The sequence below is a fragment of the Phallusia mammillata genome, chromosome 7, assembly GCF_965637545.1.
Source record: "Phallusia mammillata chromosome 7, kaPhaMamm4.hap1.1, whole genome shotgun sequence".
Lineage (NCBI taxonomy): Eukaryota > Metazoa > Chordata > Ascidiacea > Phlebobranchia > Ascidiidae > Phallusia > Phallusia mammillata.
Window position 1 is genome coordinate 10,637,939 of NC_137258.1, and position 27,532 is coordinate 10,665,470.

The following is a 27,532-nucleotide window of genomic DNA, read 5'->3' on the forward strand; positions in this document are numbered from 1 at the left end:
CATGCAGTCTACAGATCACAGCAGGGACGGCCCCTTAAACTTATTGGCGCAGTTCTTAACGCGCCTTTCCTCGCGCTCCAAAACTCCAAGACATGTAGCGCCAAAATAACGAATTCTTTTGTTAATGCAACATGGGCAGATGGTGGCGCTCAAGAGACCATCAGCAAGATATGCACAAAGGCAAAGGCGCCTTCTGCAAAGATGTTTTAATTTAATAACGACAACAGACGAAAGACAACAGTGGCATTTACTCGTACCAAAATATTATAGGACCAGAGTCACATTTATATGCTAGCGATTAGTAGAAGGTCTGTAAATACAGCATCAAATTCAATAAATGTCACCTAACCACATTAGTAGCAAACGGCAAAATGTTAACCAACAATATTCTTACCGCAAAAATAATACAGTTAGGTACAGTAGGAATGCGTAGGTAGGTTGACGGCGGCGGCATCCACTTTTGAATCAAGGTTTCAAGCAAATGCTTTTAACAAGCATTAATCCACCTTATAAATGCGTGCAGCCTCTATAATAGCGGTTCTCGAACCGGGGTCCTCCAAGCGATTTCAGAGGGATCGCAAGGAGCTGGAAGTACGCGTTACAAAAGAGGCGATGATTAGCGCACAGATTATACTATAGGTTTTGTTTCGATACAAGTGCAACAGTGATGTAATACTGGTCAGAAGAATGCAAAATTTAAAGAGGTTGTTTTGCAATTTTTTGCATGAGCCGAAATATAGGCGTATGTAATTTTGGCATGTTCAGCGTACCGCGCAATGCGTAATACACGTGTGGTCCTTCGAATAGCTGATGTCAAATTCAAGGTTAAACAATTTAGGCGTCTATCCAGATTTTGGACTACGAAAACGGTTCGTATTTGACTGATCGATAATATACGGACAAAACAAATCGTGATCGTTATCAATTTCTGATTTAGTGGTACATATTCTTTTCTTGTTGCAGCGTTTCATAGGGTACCCTGCTAACACCTTACCTCGCGGCAGGCTCTCATTTAGCCAATTTGTAATAGTTGACGCAAAGAGCTAAACTAATGTTTATTAGGCAGGCCAGAGAGGTGTATGGTTTGGACGTAAATTTATTTAAAAATTAGGATAGGAAGTAAGTTTTAAAGTTGGTTTTATTGCATTTTGAATGATAATACCTTACCCCAAAAAATAATCAACATCACAATTTAAGATGATCCGACCGATCACGAACAAGTGTCTTCAGTGATCTTTTAGGTAAAAAAAGTGTCGTTGTTGAAAATGATTTGACCGATACAAGGCGAAGGCATAGCCAGAATCAAATTTCTTGGGGGTCCAATCCTACATTAATGTAGCCAAGTCTATCAGTTGGTTTGAAACACTGCCACATGGTACCTAAAATGTGCATTTTTAACATTTCATGTCCAAGCCCCTTGGTTATAACAATGTCCCGCTGACAAAGCATTATATGTAGGCTACACCTTATATTTGAATATTTCGCTTAGGTGACTAATACACATTCAGTTGCAGCAGACAGCAGTTTGTCATCATTTGCCATAAATCCTACCCATGATTCGAAACAGACGATCACATTTGACAACAAGGAAACTTTAGACTGTGTATGATTCCTACGTATGACTCAAAACAATTACAAAATTGTCCTTCTTAAGGTAAAGCCGTCCTTCTTAAGGTAAACCAAATGTCATGTTGTTGTTGGAGGGAATGACTAAAGTCGCAAGCGCCCCAGCTCCCGCAAAGTGAATAAATTTGCTTGCAAAACCACAAAACAGCGCCAATCCGAGAAGCATTCCTGTCCTGTAGCCGTGTCCCCCTTTCTGTAATATAGAAGTTAGGGTAGATTTCAACATCACAAACTTAAAACCAAAAAAGGCATGAAAATCGAGGACATGCATGATGTATGGATGCTAATTTTCATGTAACTGAGCTATTTATATGTTGACAAAAGAATAATTGTTTTGTACAATTTCTTACCATTGTTTCTGATGGAAAATACCACAGAAAAAGTCCCAACACAACTCCTACTCCGATTCCTAGCACAAGTTCAAGAGGTCCGTGAATGATTTTCGCAATGATGTCACATACGTGAAAAAAGCCTTTAAATTATCAAAATACAATGTTTCCTAAAACGCTAAAACGTATGTTGATCTACCTCACCAAAGAAGGCCAAATTAGCTTTTGTGCAAAAACACTGTAATCCCTTTATAATAAGTTGCATTAATCAATCACTTTATAAGCACCCGGCCATTAAATGTTTTAAACCAGTGGTCGGCAACCACCGGTCCGCGGCCCGGTGCCGGTCCGCGAGGGGTTCGTTACCGGGCCGCAGAAAAATTTCTGAAGGTTCACATTGTATCAAAGTTTTAATAATTGTAATTAGTTTTCAATGCTGAACATTTGCAGTTTTTTAATACCGGTCCGTGATAAAAACTGCAGTTTCAAACCGGGCCGCAGTACAAAAAAGGTTGCCGACCCCGGTTTTAAACGGGCAGTCGCGTCTAATCTTGTTTACGAGGTTTTGTCAAATCAGCCGGTTGAATACACACAAACCTTTTAAAAATATCATTCCCAGAACCACGTTAAAGCCTGTGATGCCAATAACATCATTTAGAGCAGGGGTCTCCAACACGCGGCCCTCGGGCCACATCTGGCCCGCGAGGCAATTTTCCGTGGCCCGCGGCGCGTTATTAGCAAATGAAAAAATATTATTATTTCGTTAAATTGGACCAACTTTTTTTGTTTTTCTCATCCGTCGAGTGTTTAAGAAAGGAAAAGTACTGAAACTTTAACTGGACACACCCATATATCACTATACGTTAAAAAAATGAACCTTTGTGATACATAAATATGATGAAATAATGCGAACTTAGTCTGCTGGTCATCAAGTGTAAATTTAGAAAACCGTTTAGTTCTTGTTTACTGTGTAATTTTATTTTAATGGTTGAGGAACGTTTATGCCTTTGAAGACCAATCAACATTTTATTAACATTTGAGTAGGCCGCCTATACTGTTTTAGGTGCTTAGGACGATTTTTATAAGAAACAGATTGAACTCGCTGTCAAAGATAAATCCAATGCTAAAGCCAATCAAACGCTTTAGCAAAACTAAATCTTAACCTGCTGAAAGTAATTTTCAGTTTTACCACTACAGCTTTTATGATTCATTTCATATTATTTGCTTGGTAACGCATATCAATGGTCTAAGAGCGGTTTGTGACATCACAGACAAAACTATAAAATATGAATTATGCGCAAACAATTGCTTTCATTGTTAATTGCGGTGAAATAAAAAGCCTTTGTAGCGGTTGCGACATAATTTGTGCAAACTTTGCAATAGTTGTTTACCAAAATAGCTCGGTTTTGACTCGCTAGCTCAAAGGCCGCGAGGAAGTTAAAATGTATAGCAACCAAATCCCACTGTATTGACAAATCATGTTCGGACTTTGTAATATTTCCTGTCGCAGTTAATTAGGATGCAGAGGCGACTTTGTGATCTGGTGTTTGCGAGCTTTAACCGTATGTTTTGTACCGCGCTGTGATTGGACGTTACTTTCTGGAAATTTGTGCCAGAGCCAATGGCCAGAGCATAGTTGTGCAGTTTAATGCCACGTGTTATGAATTGATAAAACGCACCGCTAATGTAATTGGTCACAACAGTTTTAGCCCAACAGCAGTTAACTTAATTTGCTTGCTGTCCAAAATGGTTACTTAGAGTAATGTGTTTGTTGCTAATAGAACTTGAAATTATGAGTAAAGGTTGTTATTATTACTTTCTAACGACTTGTTTTGTTTCTTAAACCTTCTATTTGAATAAGCATGTTGACTGATTGAATAAACAAACTGAGGTGCAAAAACCCTTGTTGATCGAGACTCATGACATTGATTGATGAAGAAAACTCTGAAAGTGAGGACGAAAGTACAGGTATCCTTTATCTACCACACGTAATACCGCTTGGCGTGGCACCGCGCCGTCCGCTGGTTTATTACAGAAACGTATACAGAGACTGGTTCGCTAGACTGTTTGTTCTAGCAGACTATTTTGAACTCCCGCCTAGGGAAGAATTCATTGAAAGTGTTTTGACTAAAGACATTGCCGTGCAAATAAGTTCATTCAATACCAACCGAAGGTATATTACCACAACGTATAGCTTCAATCAACTAATCATCAGAGATCCAGACGAAGCTGATCGTTATCACGATCTATACGCTATACGTAAATTTACCAACATAAGCGCTGTGTTGTTAAGCAGGTTACGAAGGCCATTTACTACACCTTTGTACCCACACCTTGAACAAGCAAAAAAGATTTTAAAGACAAAACCTCATAAAGGTCAACGAAAAAAAGCGCCTTCAACCGTTGAAGAGCCCAAGACTTTGGTTTGGAAAGAGCCGGCCTAGAGTGTTAATAGAGTGGTGTCTAGCTTGCATAATTAAGGTCTTTGAAAGCGTTTTGACATATCAGGGCGCATGTGGCCCGCGGCTTCAAGGCAGCTCGAACATTGGCCCAGGACAAAGTTTGAGTTGGAGACCCCTGATTTAGAGCAGCTCCGGTAATGAGTAAAGTGAGAATTCCCCCTTCTACGTCGTAACCCTTGTCCTGGAGGTATAGCAGGGAAGGAACGACCACGACAGGAGAGACGGCACACAGAACGAAACTGCTCAGAAATATAAGTATTTTAACAATAGGAGGATGTCTAAAAGACGACATAGCGGCGGTAGAACTGACTGTTTGCCGGTTTTGCCCTTTTTGTCAGTTTTATAGTTTGACCTTTGAACTTGTATAAAAGTGCCTGAGAATCTCAATTTTATGCAAAATTTGGTTGGCAATTTGTGTGAACTGATTTAGCCCATACAAGTTACTTAAATGAAAAAAGCAAGGATTCATTTGCACCATGTTTAGTTCAATTTAACCTTGCGCAGTGTTATACAACCGCAAAAATATCATTTTCATTGGGTGGGTCCCAATGGGTGACTTACCCGATGACGAATCCCCAGTTCCACGGAAAGCTAATCATTAATGTGGAGAATGCAGCCACAACAATACATTCGATAATAGATATCGAAATAGCAAATCCCAGCAGAATCCACTTAAGCTTCAAGAGCGCCTGTGGTTTCAAGTACAAGTCAAACAAGTGACGGGCAAACTCTGGCCGCAAGATCATATTCCGTGTTAATAAACAAAAATCTTACCTAGAAGTGGTGGTAGGGGTGGAATTCCAGGCAAAGGAATGTGACTAACTAACCAGCCTGCTGCCATGCAAGATAGTAACAGAACAATGATACCGAACAAATTTCCTCCAGGAAGTGCGTCTTCCTTTGCAATGTTCTAAGGGACTCCCCATGATAAAAACGCCAGTACCACTACTGAAAAAAAATGTTTCAATAATTTGACAACATCACCTATTCTCCTGTGTCAAACTGGATGTAAGTGGTATAGTTGTTGTACACTCAAAGAATGTCTGTTTAATACAGAATTTTCGGTGCAGGGTTTTTGGGCAAATAGTGGTCTTGTTCGACTTCGTTTGTTGGGCGTTGGGGAAGTTTTCTAAACTGGAGGTTAACTGGGGGTCGCGCAAAACGAAGAGGGGGTTTATACTTATTTTACATGAAGTATAAAACCTCATCTCATCATGCTTGAATTTTCTATGTGAAAATATCTAAAATAGTGCCAAGCATAAATAAATAATCCACGAAACTATAAATCAGCATGGAGCCAGAAACAAACGCTTCACGGTTTTGAAGCCGCAAGTTTTTGCTTTGTTTTGTCATTTTAGCTGTTTTACTGTGCCACAAAAGTGCTCCAGGTGAAGGAATTTTATGTTCAAAACGTTTGACTTTCACTATTTGAAGAACCCCGGGTCAGAACATAAGACTGCGCATGGGCTCGAAGGCGGAAATACAAGCGATTTTGACGCCGTGCGTTTGTGAGTTAACTTGTCAACGTCGTTACGTGACAACTGAAAAGTTTTAATTAACCACTGAGGTCGATTGAATACCTTCGCGATAGGCGCTTGTCTGGTTGTTAACAAATATTTGACCTCATCAGGTAAACCTGATTGCGAAATGTATTAGCAAAAAACAATCGTATGAACACACAAATGGTAGTCACAGCGTCGGTTCTGGCAATAAACATAAGGGGGGCTGGTGCCAGACTCTGGCATTTAATTTTTCAAAATCGGTCTCACGTGAGCTGCGGTCAATTGCGCATGATCATGGTCCGCCAGGTTTGATCTCGTAAACAACGAAATTAAATATTTTTTACACTATCTAACTTTATTTTCTTGATTCGACAACAAAATGAGCTTCATGTTTATGCCACGAGTGGTACTTACTGATGCATATAAACTTTGCAAGTTTTCCATGAGGAGGACAAAGAAATAGCCATCTACATTTAGTTCCACAGGAGTCTTCTTCGTGGGGCTGGTCGAAATTCTGGGTCATCTAACATTGGCAAAGATGGGCTAGTCTATCGCAGAATGACTCTAAAAAACCCAAATTCTTGACTTTGGCTTATTGTGTCACATGGCACACGTAGTAAAAAGTATCCCACTTCGAACTTTATCCTTTTCTTCAGTTTTTACGAAAGTAAACCAAACCTACCTGAAACATTATATCAAAGTTACATACCTTTGCTTTGTCTTATGGATCCTGAGCTGTAGGATGAATCGGAATCCAGCTTTAACAAGGATTTTCTTTCCTCTCCACCATTGCTGCTCACAATCGCATTTGTTGAATTGTCTTCTAGGGGCTTTAAAAAGACGACATCTAAAAGGCCCCAAAATCGAATTTACGAAACTCGGTGTTTACAAATACCTTTCTGTAGGGTTTGTCTTCAACGTCCAGTACAGTTTCTTTGATTACCGCGTCTTCGTGCATGTAGCCGTTTCCGGAATGTTCTCCCGAAACAGCAGGGCTTGGATAAGGGGGCATAACAAACCCCTCGTCTCGGTTCATAGTTATTTCGGTGTCGTTTGAACCCATTTGCTTCGACAATGTTATGTGAAAATGTAATTCTATTTAAACGCCGATATAAACGGTTTGGGTGCCCGCTAAAAACTAGTTGAAAAATATAACAAAGTTGAGCGCTGTTAAAAATCGAAATAAGATTTGAATAGTGGATTGACGTAGGCTACTGGTTTAAACATAGCTGTCGCTGCTCAAACAATAAGGCACGGATATACTAAAACATAATGCAGTCATAGTGTACACTGTTTTACACACTGTTTTGCACACTGTCAAAGTATACATACGTTCGTAGTATGACCAGATGTCAGGTCAGAAGAAGGAACCGGGTTACAAAAAAGGCCCATCAAATAAACAACAAACAAAGATACGTTTGCTTTACATTTGTTAACAACGGAAACAAACTTGTCGCTACATATATAGGACCTTACAGATTGGACGTCAAATCACGCGTGGTATAAAGACTGTCGAACGTTTCTAGCTATATCAAAACGTTAAACAGCTAATAGTTACCCACTGAAGCCCTATTTTTTGCATAAAAATAAATAAAAAAGGGACAAATATCCCCTTAGTCTATTTCTACAAGTGCAATTATCAAACACGCATAAGCGAAAAATATGAGCTTTTCTGCTTAACGTCACTCTTATACTCATGTGGTTTCCTAAATAATTACTTAGCAAGAACAACAATTCGCGCGATTCTTGATCAAATGTTGGTGCAACGCAATCATGGTGTTTGACTTGAACATCGACAGACGCAGACAAAATTCTACCTCCTAAATTTCTTGCGCCCCTGTTGTCAAGAGTAACGTTTATTTGACAGTTTTTTCAATTAACGCAACTTTTTGTTTAACTATATTACGAGCAATTAGTTTGCTTTTTTGGAGTAATACTTCCGTACTTGTTATTCTGAACGACATATTCGCGATGGAAGTTTTCCGTACTGTTTGAAAAACCCTCGTCACCAACAAGTTGTGCGTCCTTATCTGAGTAGACGCAACGATCGACCCGCATTTATATTTGACCTTCGATCACCTCCGACCCGCTAACCTGTGCGCAATATTTGCTAATACGTGTGTACGATAAGCGACTGGCAATAAAGTGGAGAGCGGGAATTTAAATTGTTTTTCTCCGGGAAACAAAAGCACTGTATTGGGCGGCGTGGAACGCAATTGCTGTCAGATGTGAAATAATGATTTATTTGCCATCTTCCAATCAAAGGCAACGAAGGATCTAGGTCGCAACGAAGTCATGAGACGGGTATGTTATTTGACATACGTTTATCACCTAAAATTAATCTTGTCACTAGGTGGTGGTATTGAAAAGTTTTCCCCGTTATTTCCGGTAAAAAAATTAACATGTAAACAGCCCTCAAATTAATGGTTTGTGAAGTCGTCAATAAAAAAGTCGTTTAATTGCATTGAATACTAACATATGTGTAACTTATTGCTTGCCAGAAAAACCCGTATTTGCAACGAAGTAAATCTGGGACAGAAAGTGTTGCAAGGGCGTACACAAATCGAAAAAAAGTGTTGTGTATTTCATTTTCAGTATGTTTACACGATTTTAATTCTGCCTTCCTATAGTGGGATGTAATTTACGAATTAAAGGTTTTGCAACATACTTAGGTAGTTGAAAACCACGACAGAATTACACGGAAAATACACGCATAACTTAATAAACAGCGCCAACTAGTGACATTAAATTGTACGTGTATCAAAATTTTTAATAAGAAGGACAATAAGATTTGTAACAGGTATTGTGACAGGCAGCCAGTGTTATAAAAGTTTGCTTTAATGAAAGTAGCCTCATTTTCTGTGATTGTTTTGGGAAGATACATATTTTTAAATACGACACCTTTTTGCCAAACGTTGTAAGCGCTAAGATAATAAATACAAAGTTAAAAACTTGCAACTAATGTAGGCTACAAAGGACTTTAAAAGTTATACACATTATGTGCAAAGGGTGTGTACACGTTGTAGATAATCATGTGACAACTGATAAATAACGAAAAAACGTTTGATCTAAATTTAGTAGTAAAAGTTAAAATGACGTCAACTTCTTGTCGATTCCTCCGTTTCAGGAAAGGTTCGCCTTTATGTGGTTGCAATATGAAGTCAACAAACATAAAAAAATATAATGTAGTTGGTAGTGATGAAGAATTTGTACGCTTTAAATAAAACTAAATTTTTTATGTTAAAAAATGTTAACTCTGCTAAAAATATACAGCTAAGTTAAATACAGGCTACATTTGTTATGCTGCAACATCTAAGTCTAAGGGTAATCATGACCGTAAAAGACCTTTTGTTTTCGGTTACCACGATCAGTCATACAGTGCGGGTGATGACGCATTATGGCGGAAATTGCGTTAAACGTGGAGTGCGTGTGCGTTTCTTGTACATCTACACTTTAGTTAGTTTCTTACTAACAATGTCTTACTGTGAAGTAAAGGAGTTGAATTTAAAATAAACAGAAAAACTGTTGGAGGGTTAAAAACTTATTGCAGTATACAAGTGTTATACCATTGAAATTAATGCCCAAAAGTGGTTGCCTCGTACAGCTTACTAATGGCCAAGTGTGTATATGCGTTTAAAATCACTGTTTTTTGTGATCTTTTAGCTTATACATTTCAAAGATAGGTAAAAAGATTGTTTTTACTTAGACATGTTGTATTAAAGTTAATTGTTTGATGAGTTTTTACGTGATATTATTCACTCGCGTAAACGTCGCGCAAAAGAATGAGATATAACATACTGTATAGCATTCATTTCAGTATGTTTGGTCAAAACAAACCTCTGTTAAAGCTTGTTTTTAAGATATTTCTTCAGCAAATAAAGTGCAATGTCTATTAGATGTATACGAGATGAAATTAATTTTTGACCCAAAATGCTTGGGCTTACTTTGATGTTTGTAGTTTTCTCTGCAAATCAGTGCAGCAGCGGTCTAGGATCAGCACAGGGTAAGTTACATATTGTTTGTTTAATTCAGCAATGCACATCCTCCTCACTATTGCCGTCCGCATTAGAGGTTTTTGTTTTACCAAATGTCCACATAGTCTGTCCAAATTTATTTTTTTGGAGTCATCTGTAAATGTGCATTTAGATTATTTTACATTAAAAAAACGCTTAGCGGCCAATCGAAAACGTTGAAACGCTATAGAGCCCCAAAGAAAAAGTTCGTGGCACCAGTCGAGGGCCCTAGAAGCAACATTCCGTGTAAGGAAAGAGGTGGATCGCAACAGGACGATAAAACACCCAAACAAACCCTTTTACATTTGCTGGCAATAAAACTATCATCGGTCGCTGGTTGGTTTTGCACGGCGATATCGATGAAACGACCAATTTAAGAATTGAAATAAACTTGATCAAATCTCCAAGTTTCTTACTGATGTAGCCCCTGCCCTGGTACCATGAAGTAAACAACTGAACAGTGTAGCCTATAGCAGTAGTTCTCAAACAGTGCGTCGCGAAGCCTTGGTGCGTCGTTTTAATTTTCCAAGGGCGTCGCAGAATAGTTTCGTTTGGTGGCTGAACTCAGTTACACTTTTAGCGCGGTTGACGTATACCTACGTCCAAAGACGTTTTGCGTAGAGTGTGGATTGACGTAAATTAACGTCAAAAGTTTTTGATCAAAAATGGGGCTGCCCGTTAATGTACGTCGAGGTTAAACAGCACATGCAGCAAGTGCGTGATCGGTGGGTGTCTGCATGGGGCAGTGACGTAGCCAGGGAGGGGCCAAAGGCATGTCCCTCCCACATTTTCAAAGTTGCATATTGAGAAACTTTAATTTAGTGTAGTTTTGTCCCCCATCATTGTGGTTTCGTCTTTCAACTTTCAAAGAAATATAGAAATTAACAAAAATGACTGTTGTCACCAAGTTGTAAGCTGAAATCCATGCTTTTTATATTTATGTAGACGTGGAATAAATCAATAAAGCGTTTGGCTGTCCCGTCGAACCAAAGTTTGGCAAGTCACGTGTTTGGTAAAAGCACGCCTTACGCCGAGCATTAGCAAAAAGTTGTATCAGACAGCAGACTATTTGGCCGGTTGACCCCTCCCAAAATTTTCGTCTGCCTACGCCACGGGTCTGGAGTGACACTTGGCAGGCATTAAACTTGGTTTTAAATTCCTCTTTGACTTTCATTTGCTGGTGCGTAGCAAGTCCAGAAACTTTTCCATAGGCGTCGCAACAAAAAAAGTTTGAGAACCACTGGTGTAGCCTGTAGCATCTGAAAAATATACGAAAGAACTGCACAACAGCAAATTGAAATTAGGATGTGCGTGTTTTACTGGTAATGTGTTTAAAACAGTAAAACATGTTTTAGCCATAAAATTAAACAACAAGAAATTAAATGTTGAAATAAAAACACATCGGTTGCGTACAAGTACTGGAGGTGTTTTTAGGCGCGAAGAGGCTTGTCTGTTTACTGTTCAATCGGTAAAATTCACGGTACAGTTGTCAATATGTTTCTATGCAACTTTATTTAACATGGCACAGTGACAATATATGTCAACTACTGTTGCTACAAACAAAAGATAACCCAAGTTTATTTTTTTTGTTAAGGACTCTTTGCGGTTACTTCTGTCGAAAACTATGGCCTGTATTTCTTCAACAAATCTCTGTCGAAAACCAAGGCTAGCGCCGAGTGTCAGCGTCAAGAATCCTACCTCGTTCGAATAAAAACTCAGAGAATACAAACAGCGATAGAAGGTGTTATTCGTCCTTTGGTAAGCTCTACTGAGGCAACTGCACCGACAAACAGGTTTGTTGCGATTTAATGTACTGTTGCGATTAAGTTATATCGCTGTGTAACTAATTAAGCAACTTAGGATTAAAGAAAGAAAAGCGCGATCTGACTCCAAAAATAAATAAAAAACTCTGACGACTCCTGACTAATAACAACTAGAACGTAAGACAAGGTTTGTTAAACAAAATAAATAAAACTACAACATACGTAAAGGTAGGCGACAACCTCGTTAGTTTAAAGTAAGTTAGTAAGTTAGTGTATTATTGAATTCGCAAACGCAAATATATAGTCAAGCGACAACGTGGTATTATAACTTGGGGCAAAGTAGTGTCGCTTCGAAACAAAGCAAATGATTATCGTACACGGAAGGCGGATACAAGAAACGTTTTTACGATTGCGTAAGTGCTAGGGCGTGAAGTTTTAGAAAACGCAATCTATGAGGCCGCTAGACTTTAAAGGAAACAAAATTGTCTTGACGTGTCAGATGTACCGCTAAAATAAAAATACACAAAAATATAAAATACACATTGCTACAGGTTCTTTTCAAGTTATTGGTGTGGAGCATCAAACCCGAAAGCCCGACCTAACAGTGTTGTTTGGGATGACTCAACCACTTCAACCTACACAAACTGGTATAAAGGAGAACCAAACCTGGGTTTTGAAGAATGTGTGATCGTTTCCGCTGTTAACACATATGATAACCGTCAGAATTTATTGGGAAAGTGGTTAGATTTTCCTTGCAACTTAAACCTAATGTTCCACATTTGTCAAAAAGGTAACATTTTATAAATAAAGTTAAACTGATTTGCTGCTGTAAAATTAAAGGTGTGCTTCCTCTTTGCAGAGTTAATTGTGAAAGATTTCACAGATGTGGTAGCTGAAAAATTTACTCACGTGTTTTTCTCGGGAAAGGCATGGTTTGTTGGAACTATACAGGCTACTGTTCTCCATGCCAATAAAAACACCAGTAAAAATAATTTGGCAAATTCATTGGGTACACACAAAAACTTTAATTACTCTATTGCTGTTCAATCTATAAATGATGCTGGAAACTATTTATTGGCTCTGTCTGGAAAACTTTCTTCTTCATCATCATCAGTTACAAAATCAGTCCAATTTATTGTTTATGGTATGTGTGGGGGATTTTACCATTATTAAATGATTTCTTTAACAAAATAAATTATGTTTAAATTTCCTAAAAAAATCATGTTCTAGTACCTGCAAACATTTCCCTGACTTCTTCCAACATCACTGTGGGGAAAAACAGAAGTAATGCCTTTATTGACTGTGTTTCATTTGGTTACAATATTCCGTCAGCTTTGTGGTACAAGTAAGTATTATCCATGTTGTCCAGAAAGAGTGTGATTTGCATTAACTTTATATGCAGAGGGGCAACTTCATTACCACAGGTTTCTTCCTCACCTGTGTTTCAAAGTGTGACAACTTCTGGATATTCTGTAGTTTCTAGACTGAGTTTCAGTAATGCTACAAGAGCAGATTCAGGAATGTATGTATGCAAAGCAATAAATTATGTTGGATCTAAAGCCACTGCTGAAAGAAATACAGAAGCTGAGGCTCATGTTTTTGGTAATAATAATTCATTGGTCTGTATATAAGCATACAGTACAAAGTGACAGTTTTTTATTTTTCAGTTGAGTATGCACCAATTTTCAATTCTTCTGTTCCCCAAAACAGAGAAAATGTCCCTTTTGCCAAACAACTAAACCTAAGCTGCACATTTCATGGTGCACCATTACCAACAATCTACTGGAGGGTTAATGGCATTAACGTTGTGGCAGGCGATCCTGGGCTGCCTATTTACACACTAATGAACTACCAGGGTTATCAAACAACATCCACAATTGTCATATATAATTCTGTTATTTTGGGACCAAAAGCAAATCTGTCGTGTCATTCAAAGAATGTGTATGGAACAACTGATCCAATATATTTTACATTAGGTATAGAAAGTGAAACTGGCTTGCTTAGAAAGAATGTCACATTAAAACGTAACAATTTCTATTTTTGTAGATTTGGACTATTTTGATGCAAGATATTACTGGTTTGCTCCTGTTAAAAAAAAATTCACGAATGCCCGGAGTGTTTGCCAAAAATATGATGGAGATCTGGCTATTATAACCGATAACAAAACTCAGCAGTTTATCCAAAACAAAGGAGCATTTTATGCTAATCGTAGTGAGTGGATGAAAATTACAAAATCAGGTGTGGTTAGTAAAATGTTAAGTATCCAACAAAACAATACATTTTGTATTCAACAAAAAAGTGCTTTGTCTTTGTAATAATTGTGGTCTAAATCCAAAGAGTGGCAAATTTCACCTTTATATGTTTTTTTTCTATCACTGTGCTTGTTCATTCACTTTTGGAATGGAATGATTGATGAACTTGGATTTTGGCAGGAAAAGTTCATGAATTGGAAATTGTATGCCTAATGAAAATAGTTGATTTAATTTAAATCTCCTTTGTAATCCATTAGCTCCTAACATGTTTGACGATCCGCAACCTGGGGTTACCAATACAAAGTTATGCGACAGAACACTCAATAATTAAAACTCTGCAAATCCTACAAACTTAAGTGGAAGGTGCATAAGCTTCTGTGAACTATCTGCAAAACATTTGAATATATTATGTAGTATAAATAACATGGAGTCGAACCGGAGCCGAACCCGCAAACCGGTTTGAGCGGTTAATTTCATTAAACCCAAACCGCTAAATACGATTTTCTAAAAAACCCAACCGGAGTTGAACTCCATATTTTGTTAGGCATTGAACCCGAACCGGAACCGAACCAGTAAAAAATGCAGTCTGTTTTACATTTCACGATTTTTTTCAAAACAGCGCACTGAAGAATACACGACATAACACATATATGGCGTGTCAAAAATAACAGTGCACTGGCACATTTCGTTTGGAGTTTGATAAGGCCAGGTAGATAATGGGTAGAATTAAATTAAAACGAATAAAAATTTGAACCGGTTTAAAAACCGCAAACCGGTTCGGACCGGATAATTTGCCCGAACCGGAACAAAACCTGAACCCGAAAATATACATTTTTAAAAACTGAACCCGAACCCTTAAAAATAAAACTAAGTGAACCCGAACCGAACCTTAACCCATATGACAAATGTCGACTCCCTGATACATAATGTAATGACTATGACTACAATACTGTAATACCCTATTTGAAAAAGACTACACTGTAATTCACAGGTAATACCTCCTAGGTCATTGAAACTGTGATTCCCAACTTGTAATAAGTAAATTCCTTGAAAAACAACCCTTGCAAGAGCATGACGTTTTAACAGTGTTTGCATCTTGGTTGTGTTTTGTCGCTGAAATAAGACCATTAGTACAAACTCACCATTGCATTGTTTCCTTTTTTAGTTTGTTATTATTGCCTCTACTAATTATGGGTCCCCTTCCCTGAAGGGGACGCATCTTGGTTTCACTATGTTTTTGTTTTTTCCGTTTTGAAGTTTGTCCATGCACTTTTGGCAACAAATCTTTGTTGGATTTGGATTTGGATGAAACTTTCACAGATAGAAGATATGGTTATGTAGATGTGCCTTTTGGTTTGTTTGACTCGATAGCCCCAGTATTTACCCCGTTAGCCCCCTAAAATGGGTGAAATTTTAAACAATGTCCGAATTGGATGAAATTTGGACAGTTTGTTCATTTTGCCATTTTAAGGCGTCGATTGTTGTGTTTCACCCTGTAGCTCCAATATTTACCCCACCAGCCCCCTAAAATCGGTAAAATTTAAACAATGTCTGAATTGCATAAAATTTTGACAGTTTGTTCAGTTTGCCATAATTAGGTGTCGATTGTTGTGTTTCATCCTGCAGCCCCAAGATTTACCCTACTGGCCCCCTAAAATTGGTGAATTTCTTAAACAATGTCCGAATTGGATGAGATTTTGACAGTTTGCCATACTTAGGTGTTAATTGTAGTTTTTCACACTGCATCCCCAAGATTAATGCCACTGGCCCCCTAAAATGAGTGAATTTTTTAAACAATGTCTAAATTTAATGAAATATAGACAGTTTATAAAATACATCATCCATTGATCTCTTTTACCCTGTGAGCCCCACCTTCACCCCAGTAACCCCTAAGTGGGTGTAATTTCTAAACATTGGCCAACTTGCATGAAATTTTGACAGTTTGTGCAATATGGCATTTTTAGGTGTTGAATTTGACGTTTTACCCTGTAGTCCGATCAGTTAGCTTTTTAAACAATGTCATGAAATTTAGAAAATTTTTATAATATTATATTTTGAGGTGTTGATTGTTGAGTTTTGCTCTGCAGCCCCACCATTTACCCCATTAACCCCTGCAATGGTTAAATTTTGCAAACAATTGCCGAATTGAATGTGACTTGAATAGTTTGTACCTCATATAGCATGATTATGTCTGCAGACTTTTTTATTGCCCTGTTTAAACAGATAGCACCAAAATTTATTATAGTTTTTTTGCAAAATGCATTAGTTACAACTTTGCATGTGTGGGGGACCCATGAGTTTCTGCTTGCAGAAACAACTAAGGCTATAAAAGACAGTGTGTGATATGGGACCTATTAAATAAAGTGTACGTAGTTTATGTGCAATCACAATATGTGCTGAGCCACCCTTCTAGTTTTGCACACTTTTGAAGATATTTATCTTTATGACACACTTGTTTGCAAGTGTCAAATACATGGAAATAAAATGTGATGCATTTGATGCATTCTTTGCATCATAAACAATGAAACTGTTTTCATGCAATTTTGTTTTGTTTTGCAGCCTTTGTAGGAGCTGAGCGTAGAAATGGTACTCTGGTTTGGTTCAATGACACACCACTCGGTAATTATTAAACATCCTGTAAATAATAAGCCAATATTATGTGGTTTTACACGATTTTTGCAAAACTAGGTTCATTTTAACTTTTGGTTTATTCGACTAAAATATGCATACCGTACTACTTTATTTTTATGGTACATTCCCAGTGTATATTTCTTTTGCAGATCAGACATTTACACAATGGTCTAAAGGACAACCAAAAAAACACCCATGTGTAGTTCTTTCAAACAAAGATAGTGACAACCCAAGATTTTCATGGAGAACTGGCCATTGTACCAACAAACGCTACTTTGTATGTCAGTTTAAAGGTAATGATTGAAAACTCAAATAGAATATCTCATGCTTAAAATCATGTTCATTTTTCTTCAGATGACTTTATTGTTTTTTTTTACATGAATTAATTTCTAAAAACAACATAATACTTGCTTTTGTTTTAAGCTCAACCTGTTACATTTCTACCATCACAACCTGTAAGTTGTTCTGCAAATCAACTTTCAGTTAGATGGAAAGATATGACTGTTTTCACTGGCAAAATTACCTTTAACTTGCTTGCAATCGCTAATGTCTTGGGAGGAATTCAAACAGTGTACAATAAAACAGAAACAATCAATTCCACTGACAATCATGAATACCAAATTTTGTTGGGTAATTTAAAAACACAGGATTATCGCATCCAGGTAATTTTACATTGTAAGATGCTTATGTACTCATGGACTTATGTCTGATTATGCTAAGGTGGTTTTGTTTCCACAAATCTGGAATTTACCTGTGCCTATGGAGACAGTTTTGTCAACCAGAATAGCTGTCGCTGACAAGGCTAAAAACTTTTCTGCTACATTGAATATGCAAACATGTGTCATCACATGGACGTGGCCAACAAACATTAATATGATTGAAATTACAGGATACAAGGTAGGTTGTTATGTAATTGTACTACTGTGGTCAAATTAGGTTGACTGCTTTTCTGCTGGGAAATAACAAAGTGAGGAATTTCTGGATGTATCAATTTAGTTTGTGAGTACAGCACTAAATACTGATGATAGTGCCCCTTTTTGTGATTGTTAATGCAACAAGACTTCACAGCCAGGCCAATCACATTTACCAAAAGCACACAAAAAAATGGAGAGAAGGATATTGCAATGTCACAACTGTTTGATGGGATATTGGTCTTTAATAGATCTATGTCAACCATTTCGGTGTTAAAAGAAAAACTTAGGTTGAACTTCTGCAATTCAGCATCATCACATAATGATTCCACTTTTCACTTGCTTATATATTTGGCTGAACAATGGTATTTTAATGAATTGTTTATGAATTTTTTACAGCTGAACATAACAAAAAAACTGAGTTTGTTTGCATCCAATTCCTCATCACTTGCAACATGGCAAGAACAGCAAATTTTTAATGTATCTATGAAAAACGTAACGGATCTGAACCACAGTCACAATGTTTCTATGCTGCCAAATCAAATGCTTTCTATAACTTTACAAGTAATGACTTGTTCCAGTGATGGAGTGCCAGTGTTTGCACACAGAAATTGTGCAACTTCACCAAAAGGTTTTTTAATTTTGTTTTATTTAGCCCAAGTGGTGTGTTTGCTACTTTAATAAATCTTTATTTTCCAGTGAAACATAGTACTTTAAGCACCATTTTGGTACTAACTTCTTGCACATAAAAATATGAATAAATATTTATTGAAACAAATAACTTAAAATATTTTTTGCAGAACCAGATTTTGTTCCTTCAATGAAAAGATCCAATTCTGCATTATCAGTAATTGTTTCTCCTGTGAATGAAATTAATGGACCTGTCAGGTATTTAAAAGTTGCTTTCTCATAATATTTGTGGCTTGTAAATATAAAATCAACTTACATTTTATTAAGCTGCTACTTTGTTGTTGGTATGGATGCTGAAAGTACAAACAACTCATTGCAACAAATACTTACTTGGACAGAGTTACCAAGTGTTTTATTAGGAAACATCCCTTATTGGCATTGTGCTTTTGCTATACCAAGGCAAGTTTATTATGTTAGTGCTTACACATCATTTTAAAACAGTTTTCTTGTAGATTTACAGGTGATCCTGTCACAAAAATTATTGGGGACAAATCAGTTTCAACGTGTGATGTCAAAACTGACTTTAACTCCAACCTTATGGAGACACACACATGCAAAAATCCAACTTTGACCCAAAACAAGTTGTACAAGTTTGTATTTTTGAATATTATTCTACCTAGTAAGTTATATTGTATTGTCTGACCAATTCATATATGTAGGTTTATGGTAATCACCACAACTGCAGTGGAAAGTTCTGTTGCAGTTAAAGCGAGTCCTTTTGTTGAAATAAGTGCAAATATCATGAGTCCTTCAACACCCATAGGTTAGTAATGCTCCATAAACTTATGTAAGCTAAATACGTCGTTAAACATTTATTTTTCAGGGCTAATTGTAGGAATTTCCATTGGTGTCTTCTTACTTACGCTAATTATTATTGTAGCATTGATTTTTTTAAGGTGAGTTTTAGTTTAGTTTATTTTTACATATATATATTGTAGATATTGTGGGATCGTTTCATTCTTGAATGTGGTGTCTTTGGTTGGTTGATTCTTGGAAAATAGTTAACTAAACATAATCTCCTTGCTCAAAGAAAGATGGTTGTTGACTGTTTAGGCAGACCAACCTGATTTATTAACACTCTATTCCTATTTGTTTTTGGTAGGAGACGAAAATCTTCCAAAAAAACAAACAATATCATTGCCCTTGACAATAGAAACCAGGACCGTTCTGACGGTAAGACTTGCCACAAAAATGGCCTTTTACCTTTTTTTCTAAATTGACTGAAATACTCTTTACTTCCGCCTTGCATTTAGAATTGCAACCAAACGAAACGTTGTATGAGAATGTGTCATCTGACATCGGTCGACCTATTGCACTTTCTAAATTACTGGACAGATATAACACCTATTCACGCGATGCCGTGACCTACAATACCCAATTTAAGGTAAAACTTTCGTGTTGTTCATTCAACATGCGTCGTTTCCTTATTATTGTGTTATGTCAACTTTTAATCACGTAGTAACTAATAAACATAAGTGTGTGCATGGTTATACTTAATATACAATTGAAAACCATAACTTGGACTATTTAATGTGTACGTATGTTCGTTAACTGCTGTGAATTATGCTCTTTGTGGTTGTCCTGTTATCTTTTGTGTGTAGTCGTTAATTTTGCATGTACCCATTCTTTCCCGTTAGGAGTTGAAGGAAGCCCAAGATAGAATGTCACTGGATAAAAGCGTCGCAACCGATACACGGAACAAGGAGAGAAACCGATACAAAAATATTCTTCCGTGTGAGTTGAATCTCTTATTGTGTTGTCTTGGTTATAAATACACGTAGCAAAAATCATTTGTATTCACATTAACATCACTTACCACTATGGCATTCGACAAATACATTTAAACAGTAAAAACACAAAATCAGGTGATTGCTTTTTGTAAGATAATTGCAGTAGTGGTTTACCCGTTTCCAACTTTTGTACAGATGACTTTAATCGTGTGAAGCTTAAGGGCGGAAATCCGGAAAACAACGACTACATTAATGCCTCTTACATCAATGTAAGTTTCTCGTTTGGAAGTGAATTCTGCGTAATATACGCAACTAGCAGTGGTATAGCACTTCTGTGCAAACATGAATTTGAACTTAAATAACAAACAGTGGATTTAAATCATTGTTTCCTTGCATGGTGGGGTGATTTAATCTTCTCCATTCATTCTATTGTCTGTAATCGGTCATATAGTTAAACGAATAGTATTTTGGTTAACTTAAGAAATGTTATGGAAAATTATACATACTTCCTTGTATGTGTTGCACAGGGTTACAATGGAAATGTCAAGTTTATAGCAGCTCAAGGACCTCGTCCCGTCACTGTTCAACATTTCTGGCAAATGATTTGGGAACAAAACTGCAAGACAATTGTAATGCTGACAAACGTTTTAGAAAAAACAAAGGTAATACAGTGTTATAGCCCAGTGCTCTTCAACCTTTTTTGGTCTGGTGAACCCTTAGAGTTGTTGTGACGAACTCATGCACCCTGTTTACTTAAAATCAAAACTTTTGACGTAAACATTTTTGATCAAAAACTTTTGCCGTTAATTAATGTGAATCTGCACGGTGCGCAAAGCGTCTTTTGAAGTAAATATTCCTCGACTGCACTGAAAGTGTTAGACATCAACATTTTTTAAAAATAAAAGGTTCATTTATATATCAATTGAAACCTACACCCTAATATCCTGAAGGTCAAATATTAATGGTTGATTAAAAGTTTGTGATGCACCCTTGTATACCCTTTCGTACTGGTCCACCCCATGCATATTTTGGTGCACCGTGCACACCGGTTGAAGAGCACTGTTATAGCCTACCAATGAAATAGAGCACACCAAAGCAAGCGACGTTTTGTTTGCTTGTCCTCGTTTTAAATCAACACAAGATCTCAAATTGATTTATTGTCCTGATCTAAATTAAAATATATATAGTTTTGGGACATTAATTCGGCCCGAGGGGTAACATATTTAAGCCAAACTAATACCCGAAATTTATGTCAAAAAAGGAAAATTACAATGAAATATTCTAGAGTAATTCCGACCTCCCGAATCTGAACCGCCTTTATCTCAAAACATCATTTTACCCTATGAACAGCTCTGATCTTTTGTATCTTTATGGCGCACTGCAAAAAATATATATTTGGTGTCACAGCAAAAGTGCGAGAAATATTGGCCTGAACCCAACGAAAATCTTCGTTTCGGGAAATACGCAGTGAAGACAGACCAGGAAGAAAGTTATGGCAGCTACATCGTTCGTTCCATATCCATCACCAGAAGCGACTTATCGGTAATTTCAGTGCTGCTATATTTTACTTGGCGTACTGGGTTAGATTAAAATATACTCAAGTTCTTAACGACTCAATATTTACCACAAGATGTGTATTTAAAATATTTTAACTTTTGTTACGTAATTATATAGTATTGTGACGCTATATGTTTTCGCCCTTAGCCATCGCTCTTCTGTTTCACCATATTTGTTTGTACAAGTTGTGTTGGCCTCATGCACGAACTGTTGTGATAGAGTAGTTTGTCATAGAATATGACACATAGGGTCATTGCACGTGCACTGAAACCCCCATTGGAAAGTTTGTAACACTGTAATTCATTGGGTGTAAAACGCTTTTCCCTGAAACCGGGAAAATCCCTACGGGCGGTTGTACACATTGAACAAGTAGTGGCTGCACGTACAGTAACTAAAATACACGAACTGACGCTTTATTGTGTCGGGTGCACAGGAATGCCGCTACGTGACTCACTACCACTTCGCTGCCTGGCCCGACCACGGGGTTCCTGTTTGCACTACTGGATTGCTTCGGTTTCATCGCGTCATTAAACAATCGCAATCTGAAGACGGTTCACCGATACTTGTTCACTGCAGGTGGAAATGCTTTTGTTTTTTTAATCGATTTATATGTTTCCATAGTGGTATACGACATAAGGTTATTGATCGATCATTGTGTAACATGACTCTTTCCGAATACTATTGTTTCAAACTAGACATAACTTTATTGACTTTACCGACCTTCCAAAGCAATATCTGAAACCCTTTATTGCCTAATTTTGTTTACTCGCTGAAAACAAAATCTTGCAAACTTGACACCATAACTCTTTGTACTAATGCGTTTTACTATGTAGCGCTGGTGTTGGTCGGACTGGAACTTACATAGGCTTGGACATTTTGGAGCAACAAATGATTGCAGAGGGTAGAGTGGATGTATTCAGCACTGTACTGAATATGCGTCGACAGAGAATGGACATGGTGCAAAACATTGTAAGTGTATGAAAGGGAGGTTAGCAATGAACAATAACGCAGTAGGTGGAGTTTTACCAAATGTAGGTGTATGTGCCTACTTTTTGATCTGACCAACATATCCGGAACAACAAATAACGTTAGTTTTACCTCACTAGAGTTTAATACTATCTATCGCCATGTAGTGGCTATCAATGTATTGACCCTTGTCTGTAGCAAATCTTAGTCTTGGGTTTAAAAATGCTATACTGAAATATTTAAATTTAAATACACAAATTGTCAGTTTAAAATATAAGGGACTCAGTTATCCTTGAAATACTTATGAGCAATACCTAAACGGGAATTGTGTATGTGTTGTCGTAGTGCTAATAAATTACCAAAGTAAGTCTAGTTTCAATTACTTGGTAAGCAGTCTATGTAAAGTTGGATTGTTATCAGGGTTGAAATGTTCTTGTTTCGTTCATTTTCAGTCGTTTTTTGGCGTCACTTGATTGGTTGACATAATCTAGTAAAAACATCACTGTTCGAGAAAATACTGAATATCACCTTTTTCTAAGCACTTTTTGTGTCTTAAACGGACAATTTTCTTTGCAGAATCAGTATATTCTCATGCACAAGCTGATTGTTGAGATTCACACTACGGGCGACACAGACCTTCCTTGCGACATTTTTGCAGAGCACTGTTCCCGTCAACAAACGTAAATCTTTTCTATTTTAGAAAATTTTGTCCTAGACCGGATATGTTAGGCTATTTGACCAGTCACATATGAATCGTTACTTGAAATCCAAAATGTTAACATTTTAGAATGTATATTGAAAAAATGTATCAAAAAACGATTTGCTACTAAACGCCGTTAGTGATTACTAATCATCATCTGTTTTAAAAGTCTCAAAAAGGAATTCGAATGGTTAAATCTGATCCCTCCCCTGGAAACTTCGCAGTCGAGGGCATGCCAACACGCAAATCGACAATCATGCAGAGATGACACGGTTCTGCCTTGTAAGTTTTTTTTTTCTACTTTGGTGGGACAGTATCAACCTAGTCTTACTCAATAACGCGAGAGCTTAGAAAATGAAAGTTCTCGTATGATCGGTTTAAGCTTATAATCGAGAGTTTAATTTCTGTTCTAAAATTACATTAAAATGTCAATGTAAACCAGGGGTTCCCAACCTTTTTACGATCTCGTACCACTTGGACGCTCTGTACTGCCAGCCGTACCACTTCTTGCAGAACAATAATTTGATTGAATCACATTTTATCAAGAAGAATATTGGCCTACTAAAGTAACACTAAAACACCACAACTAAGACATTTTTGTTTACTGTCAACCAATTGGCGAACAAAACCAGATAAATAAATGATAAAGTTGTGAATCATGGGCTGTGTACACATGAGACCTTTTTCCAGAAACTAAATTATGCTTTTAATGCCCGAAACACCAATTTCAAATGTTTTTTACAGATAATAGGTCACTGGTGACTTTAAGTGGAAACGCAGCAAGCTTGTACGAGAACGTCTTTATCAATGCATCATTTGTCCAGGTAAGTTGTGGTGTCACAGGAAAAGGCAAATATTAGGAAACTTTAGTGGAAACTGTTATAGCTTTGTTAACATTGGTATCTTTCCTCCTAAACTTGACCCAGCGGTAATTTGAATCATGTACTGCACAAATTATCTCGAATTGTAAATTGTGCAAATAGCAAATTGCAAAGGCTACTAATTTTACCCAACGACATGTCGAATTATATTCGTGCCTGGTGTTAATCGATTTTCAGAAGAATTCATTTGAGCAAACCTCACAATGCAACCCGCCAAACTTTTGCACGTAAACTGGTCGTACAACACATTATCGCTTGATTTTGTCAATGCTTTCATGTGGTGTTCAAAAACCTGTCGATTTTTTAAGGTCCAAACACTCTACTCCAACTATGCGTAGGCACGATACTCACACCTACTCGAGTTTGAACTTCAATTTGTTTACCGGATAATAAAACTTTGTTCATGTTGTTTAGGACTATGAAGGAGCTAATTCTATGATCGTCACACAAGGACCGATGTCGTCCAACATTAACCAGTTCTGGCAGATGGTATGCGATCACAACGCAGCTGCGATTGTCATGTTGACTTCTGTGGATAATGTAAGGTTTTAAAGAACCACAATTTATTTTCTTCGTTTGAATCTTAATCGTTGCACGACAGAAGTCACATCGATTTTTGTGACTCGAGTTTTGTTATTAGGACCAAAGTTTTGGATATTGGACAGAAAATTTGAACTCCCGGCTTCAGTTGAATTACATCAATGTGACTATGACCGCAAAAACTGACCTGGGTCAGGATATTACAAGACGGGAGTTTTACGTCGAGGAAGTTGAAGGCTCTGTAAGTTTGATTTATTGTTGTAAGTGTCATATCTGGTTATCCATCGAATTTGACCCACTTGTTTTGGCGTCGCTGTTATTATTTTTTGGTCAAATCCTCCTATTGCTGATATAAAACCAACTACATTTGGTCCTACAATGTAACCTAAGGCACCTGGCAACCCATTACGTAGTTATCCAACGCCACCAAGAGAAACAAAGAAGTTTCTAAATCAACTACCGACATCCTATTTTTGGTAACTGAATGATAATCTGAAACCGAAAAATGTGCGCAGGCTTTTACTGCATTTAATCAAGTCATATAAATAATGGCGTGGAATTTCGGTAAACAATGAAAACTATCTAACACGCTCGTCTTTACAATGAAACCCATTCGTTTGTTTCTCACTACTATAAATAAAACAATGACATGAAAAACGAAGGTATCGGTTCAAACCGATTGTTTATTGTAACACAGGTTTCAGTAACGCATCTTCAATGTGACGTAAACAAGCGCGGTGACGAAAGCACAGTGGTTGAACGTTTCCTTGAACTTGTTTCTCAAGCTCATTCCTTGAGGCAAGAAAATCGTCCGATAGTTGTTCATTGCAGGTAAGCAGCTATGTAGGCTACTTCTGTGGTAGTCGTCCTAATGTTATCAATTGCCATTTTGCTATTTGGTTTGTTTTTGGCTTAACGCCTTCATGTTCGATTAAAACGGTATCGATAGTAAGAATAAACCACATCGATCTTTGCCCAACTACTGTACGCATAGTTCCGGGCTATATTTTAACTTATACTTGCTGCTCGACCAAGGCTGAATAGAATCTGTTAAAATTTCATAACGCAAAACATTAATTGTAAGTAACAACGCAAGAATCATCAAAACTTTTTCTCTTGTGACCGTCTACTTGATGGTGCTGTTTTTGTTAAACATCCAAATTTTGCAGAGATGGAGCTGGTCGTTCTGGTGTCTTCTGTGCTCTCTTCAATCTTTTGGACCGCACCAGGATTGAAAACAGAATAGATGTTTTCAGGACAGTGAAAGATTTGAGAGACGCCAGACCGTTTATGGTCCGATCACTGGTAAAATATATTTTTCCCATTCCTGACATGTATTGGAATGTTATTAAATTTATTATCATATATAAGCTAATGTTTTTTTACTTGTTTTACAGGCCGACTACTTGCTTTTGTATAAAACTGCACAAACCCATGTATCCGCCCGAAGTATTTATGCAAACGTTTGATGCTGTTGATATTTTACAACAAATCTACAAACTAACTCGAATATATGAAATATTTTGATTTTTGTTGTAAGCTATATTCGCGTTTGGTAGTTTGATTTTTCTTGGAATCACGTTTTCCGTTGGAAACCCAAAACGACATAAGATACAAAGTTGCATTTAACAACTTTGCAAGTAGACGTTTATTTGCGTATCCTGTTAGGCTGAACACTATTGTGTAGCATGTTGGGTTAACTTTACTACTTAATCGTTTCCTTTTTGAATGAATATGTATATGTGTGCTTTGTCATATAATGGACACATATTTGTTTCTGTACGTTTCTTTTTTTGATATTTTCACATTTTTTACCACAAAACAGCAGTTTTTGCCACATTACATGACCCACGTGTTTCATACGTTATATTGCAATGTATCTGAAAGTGTTGCTGTTTGGGTGTAATATACAAACCTTAATGTGCTGAGAATGTAAACAATTGCGGTTGGATGGAGTTCTTGTTTTCTTTCGTTAACCATTTTATCCCAAACTGCCTAGTGATTATTCCTTTAATCTCCCATATTCGTTTTCAATCTCCCATATTGCGTTGCCTTTCTGATAATATCTCCACCGTAGTAGACGTGCGTAAGAGAAGTTTATGCGAGGCATATTGGGTTACATTTGTACGTTTCAGTTTTAAGGTAACCGCCAAGCACTCTTGGCAGTTTTTATCCGTTCTGTATGCATTTTTAAATGTAATTTTTACTGATTATTTCACTCTTGACTTGTCAAATAAAGAAATCTAAAATTGTTTGTTTGATACTTATTTGTAGGTACATTATCATACACCTGCGGTTATCAAACTGGGGTCCGCCACGCGATTTCAGAGGAGCCGCGAGGAGCTTAAAGTATTTCTACAATCTTATGTAATTTTAGATCTTGGAAGTGCACATGCAAAAATGAGTCAAACGAATGAGTTCTGTGACAAGAAGTGGTATATTGCTTCATCGCCGAATGTTTAACAATCCATGTTTTAGCACTTAATCATAAATATTTTAATGGTTAATTCATCACGATACCACTAACTTCAGACAGTGCTTATTGCTTTTAGCTTGGTTCATGTGATGGGCCAAAACTGCAATTGTTTTGTTTGGTCAAGCAGCAATTAGCATCTCACGCCACGTTAACGCTCGGTGTATTGTTACGTCAGAAACATTTCCAATTCCATGTTTTTACTTTTTTAAGGCCCCCTTTTTGGCCCCCAGGGCCGTAGTTAGGATGTAGGTCGATTTTGCATAACACGTAAAGCAGGCCTGCACAACTCAAAACAACGCAAGGGCCACAACGGAACACATAAATGTTTCGCGGGCCGCATGCTAATTACGTATTTTAAATGTCCCTGTATAAGTCTATAATAACTCTATTGAAGTGTACCACTATACCAGGGGTGTCCAACTCGAACACACCACAGTGCCAAGTTTGGTTTTAAAATATACTCGCGTGCCAACCTTTGGTACTTTTTCCAAACCATGTCTTAA

The 27,532-nt window shown here is 37.2% G+C and overlaps 3 protein-coding genes and 1 long non-coding RNA gene across 5 annotated transcripts in view; 2 read left to right on the forward strand and 2 right to left on the reverse strand.

The window, feature by feature from the left end:
• Window positions 1–106: 106 nt before the first annotated feature.
• On the reverse strand, window positions 107–2,119 carry LOC145202673 (uncharacterized). The gene is made up of 2 exons (XR_013853318.1): window positions 1,977–2,119; window positions 107–1,819 (listed from the first exon to the last, which is right to left on the reverse strand). It is a non-coding gene; the product is annotated as an uncharacterized LOC145202673 (long non-coding RNA).
• Window positions 2,120–4,214: 2,095 nt separating this feature from the next.
• LOC145202671 (uncharacterized) lies at window positions 4,215–11,529 on the reverse strand. Of its 2 annotated transcripts, XM_080075685.1 has the most exons (8): window positions 11,346–11,529; window positions 9,864–11,191; window positions 6,815–9,057; window positions 6,629–6,749; window positions 6,334–6,483; window positions 5,192–5,365; window positions 4,979–5,106; window positions 4,215–4,656 (listed from the first exon to the last, which is right to left on the reverse strand). In XM_080075685.1, exons 3-5 carry the CDS (start codon window positions 6,980–6,982, stop codon window positions 6,443–6,445), a joined length of 330 nt encoding a protein of 109 aa, XP_079931811.1. In that variant the 5' UTR covers window positions 6,983–9,057; window positions 9,864–11,191; window positions 11,346–11,529; the 3' UTR covers window positions 4,215–4,656; window positions 4,979–5,106; window positions 5,192–5,365; window positions 6,334–6,442. The 2 variants fall into 2 exon arrangements, with proteins under 2 accessions (XP_079931811.1, XP_079931810.1); XM_080075684.1 differs by having other exon boundaries at window positions 9,864–11,529.
• On the forward strand, window positions 9,850–26,805 carry LOC145237878 (uncharacterized). Its single transcript, XM_080100865.1, has 34 exons — window positions 9,850–9,922; window positions 11,527–11,725; window positions 12,247–12,485; window positions 12,555–12,839; window positions 12,926–13,040; window positions 13,098–13,297; window positions 13,363–13,671; window positions 13,742–13,933; window positions 16,507–16,566; window positions 16,728–16,871; window positions 17,002–17,240; window positions 17,299–17,475; window positions 17,889–18,120; window positions 18,290–18,377; window positions 18,447–18,578; window positions 18,632–18,769; window positions 18,839–18,942; window positions 19,003–19,075; window positions 19,282–19,352; window positions 19,433–19,563; window positions 19,817–19,913; window positions 20,105–20,178; window positions 20,437–20,571; window positions 21,317–21,451; window positions 21,900–22,042; window positions 22,300–22,435; window positions 23,009–23,112; window positions 23,302–23,414; window positions 23,877–23,956; window positions 24,428–24,553; window positions 24,654–24,794; window positions 25,251–25,384; window positions 25,723–25,858; window positions 25,951–26,805. The coding sequence occupies exons 1-34, from the start codon at window positions 9,850–9,852 to the stop codon at window positions 26,020–26,022; spliced, it is 4,827 nt and encodes a 1,608-aa protein (XP_079956991.1). The 3' UTR covers window positions 26,023–26,805.
• Window positions 11,681–27,532, forward strand: part of LOC145202667 (uncharacterized) — a 54,121-nt gene continuing 38,269 nt past the window's right edge. Inside the window, exon 1 of the mRNA XM_080075680.1 lies at window positions 11,681–11,709. The gene's annotated coding sequence lies outside the window, so the exon portion shown is untranslated. The remainder of the gene's footprint in view (window positions 11,710–27,532) is intronic.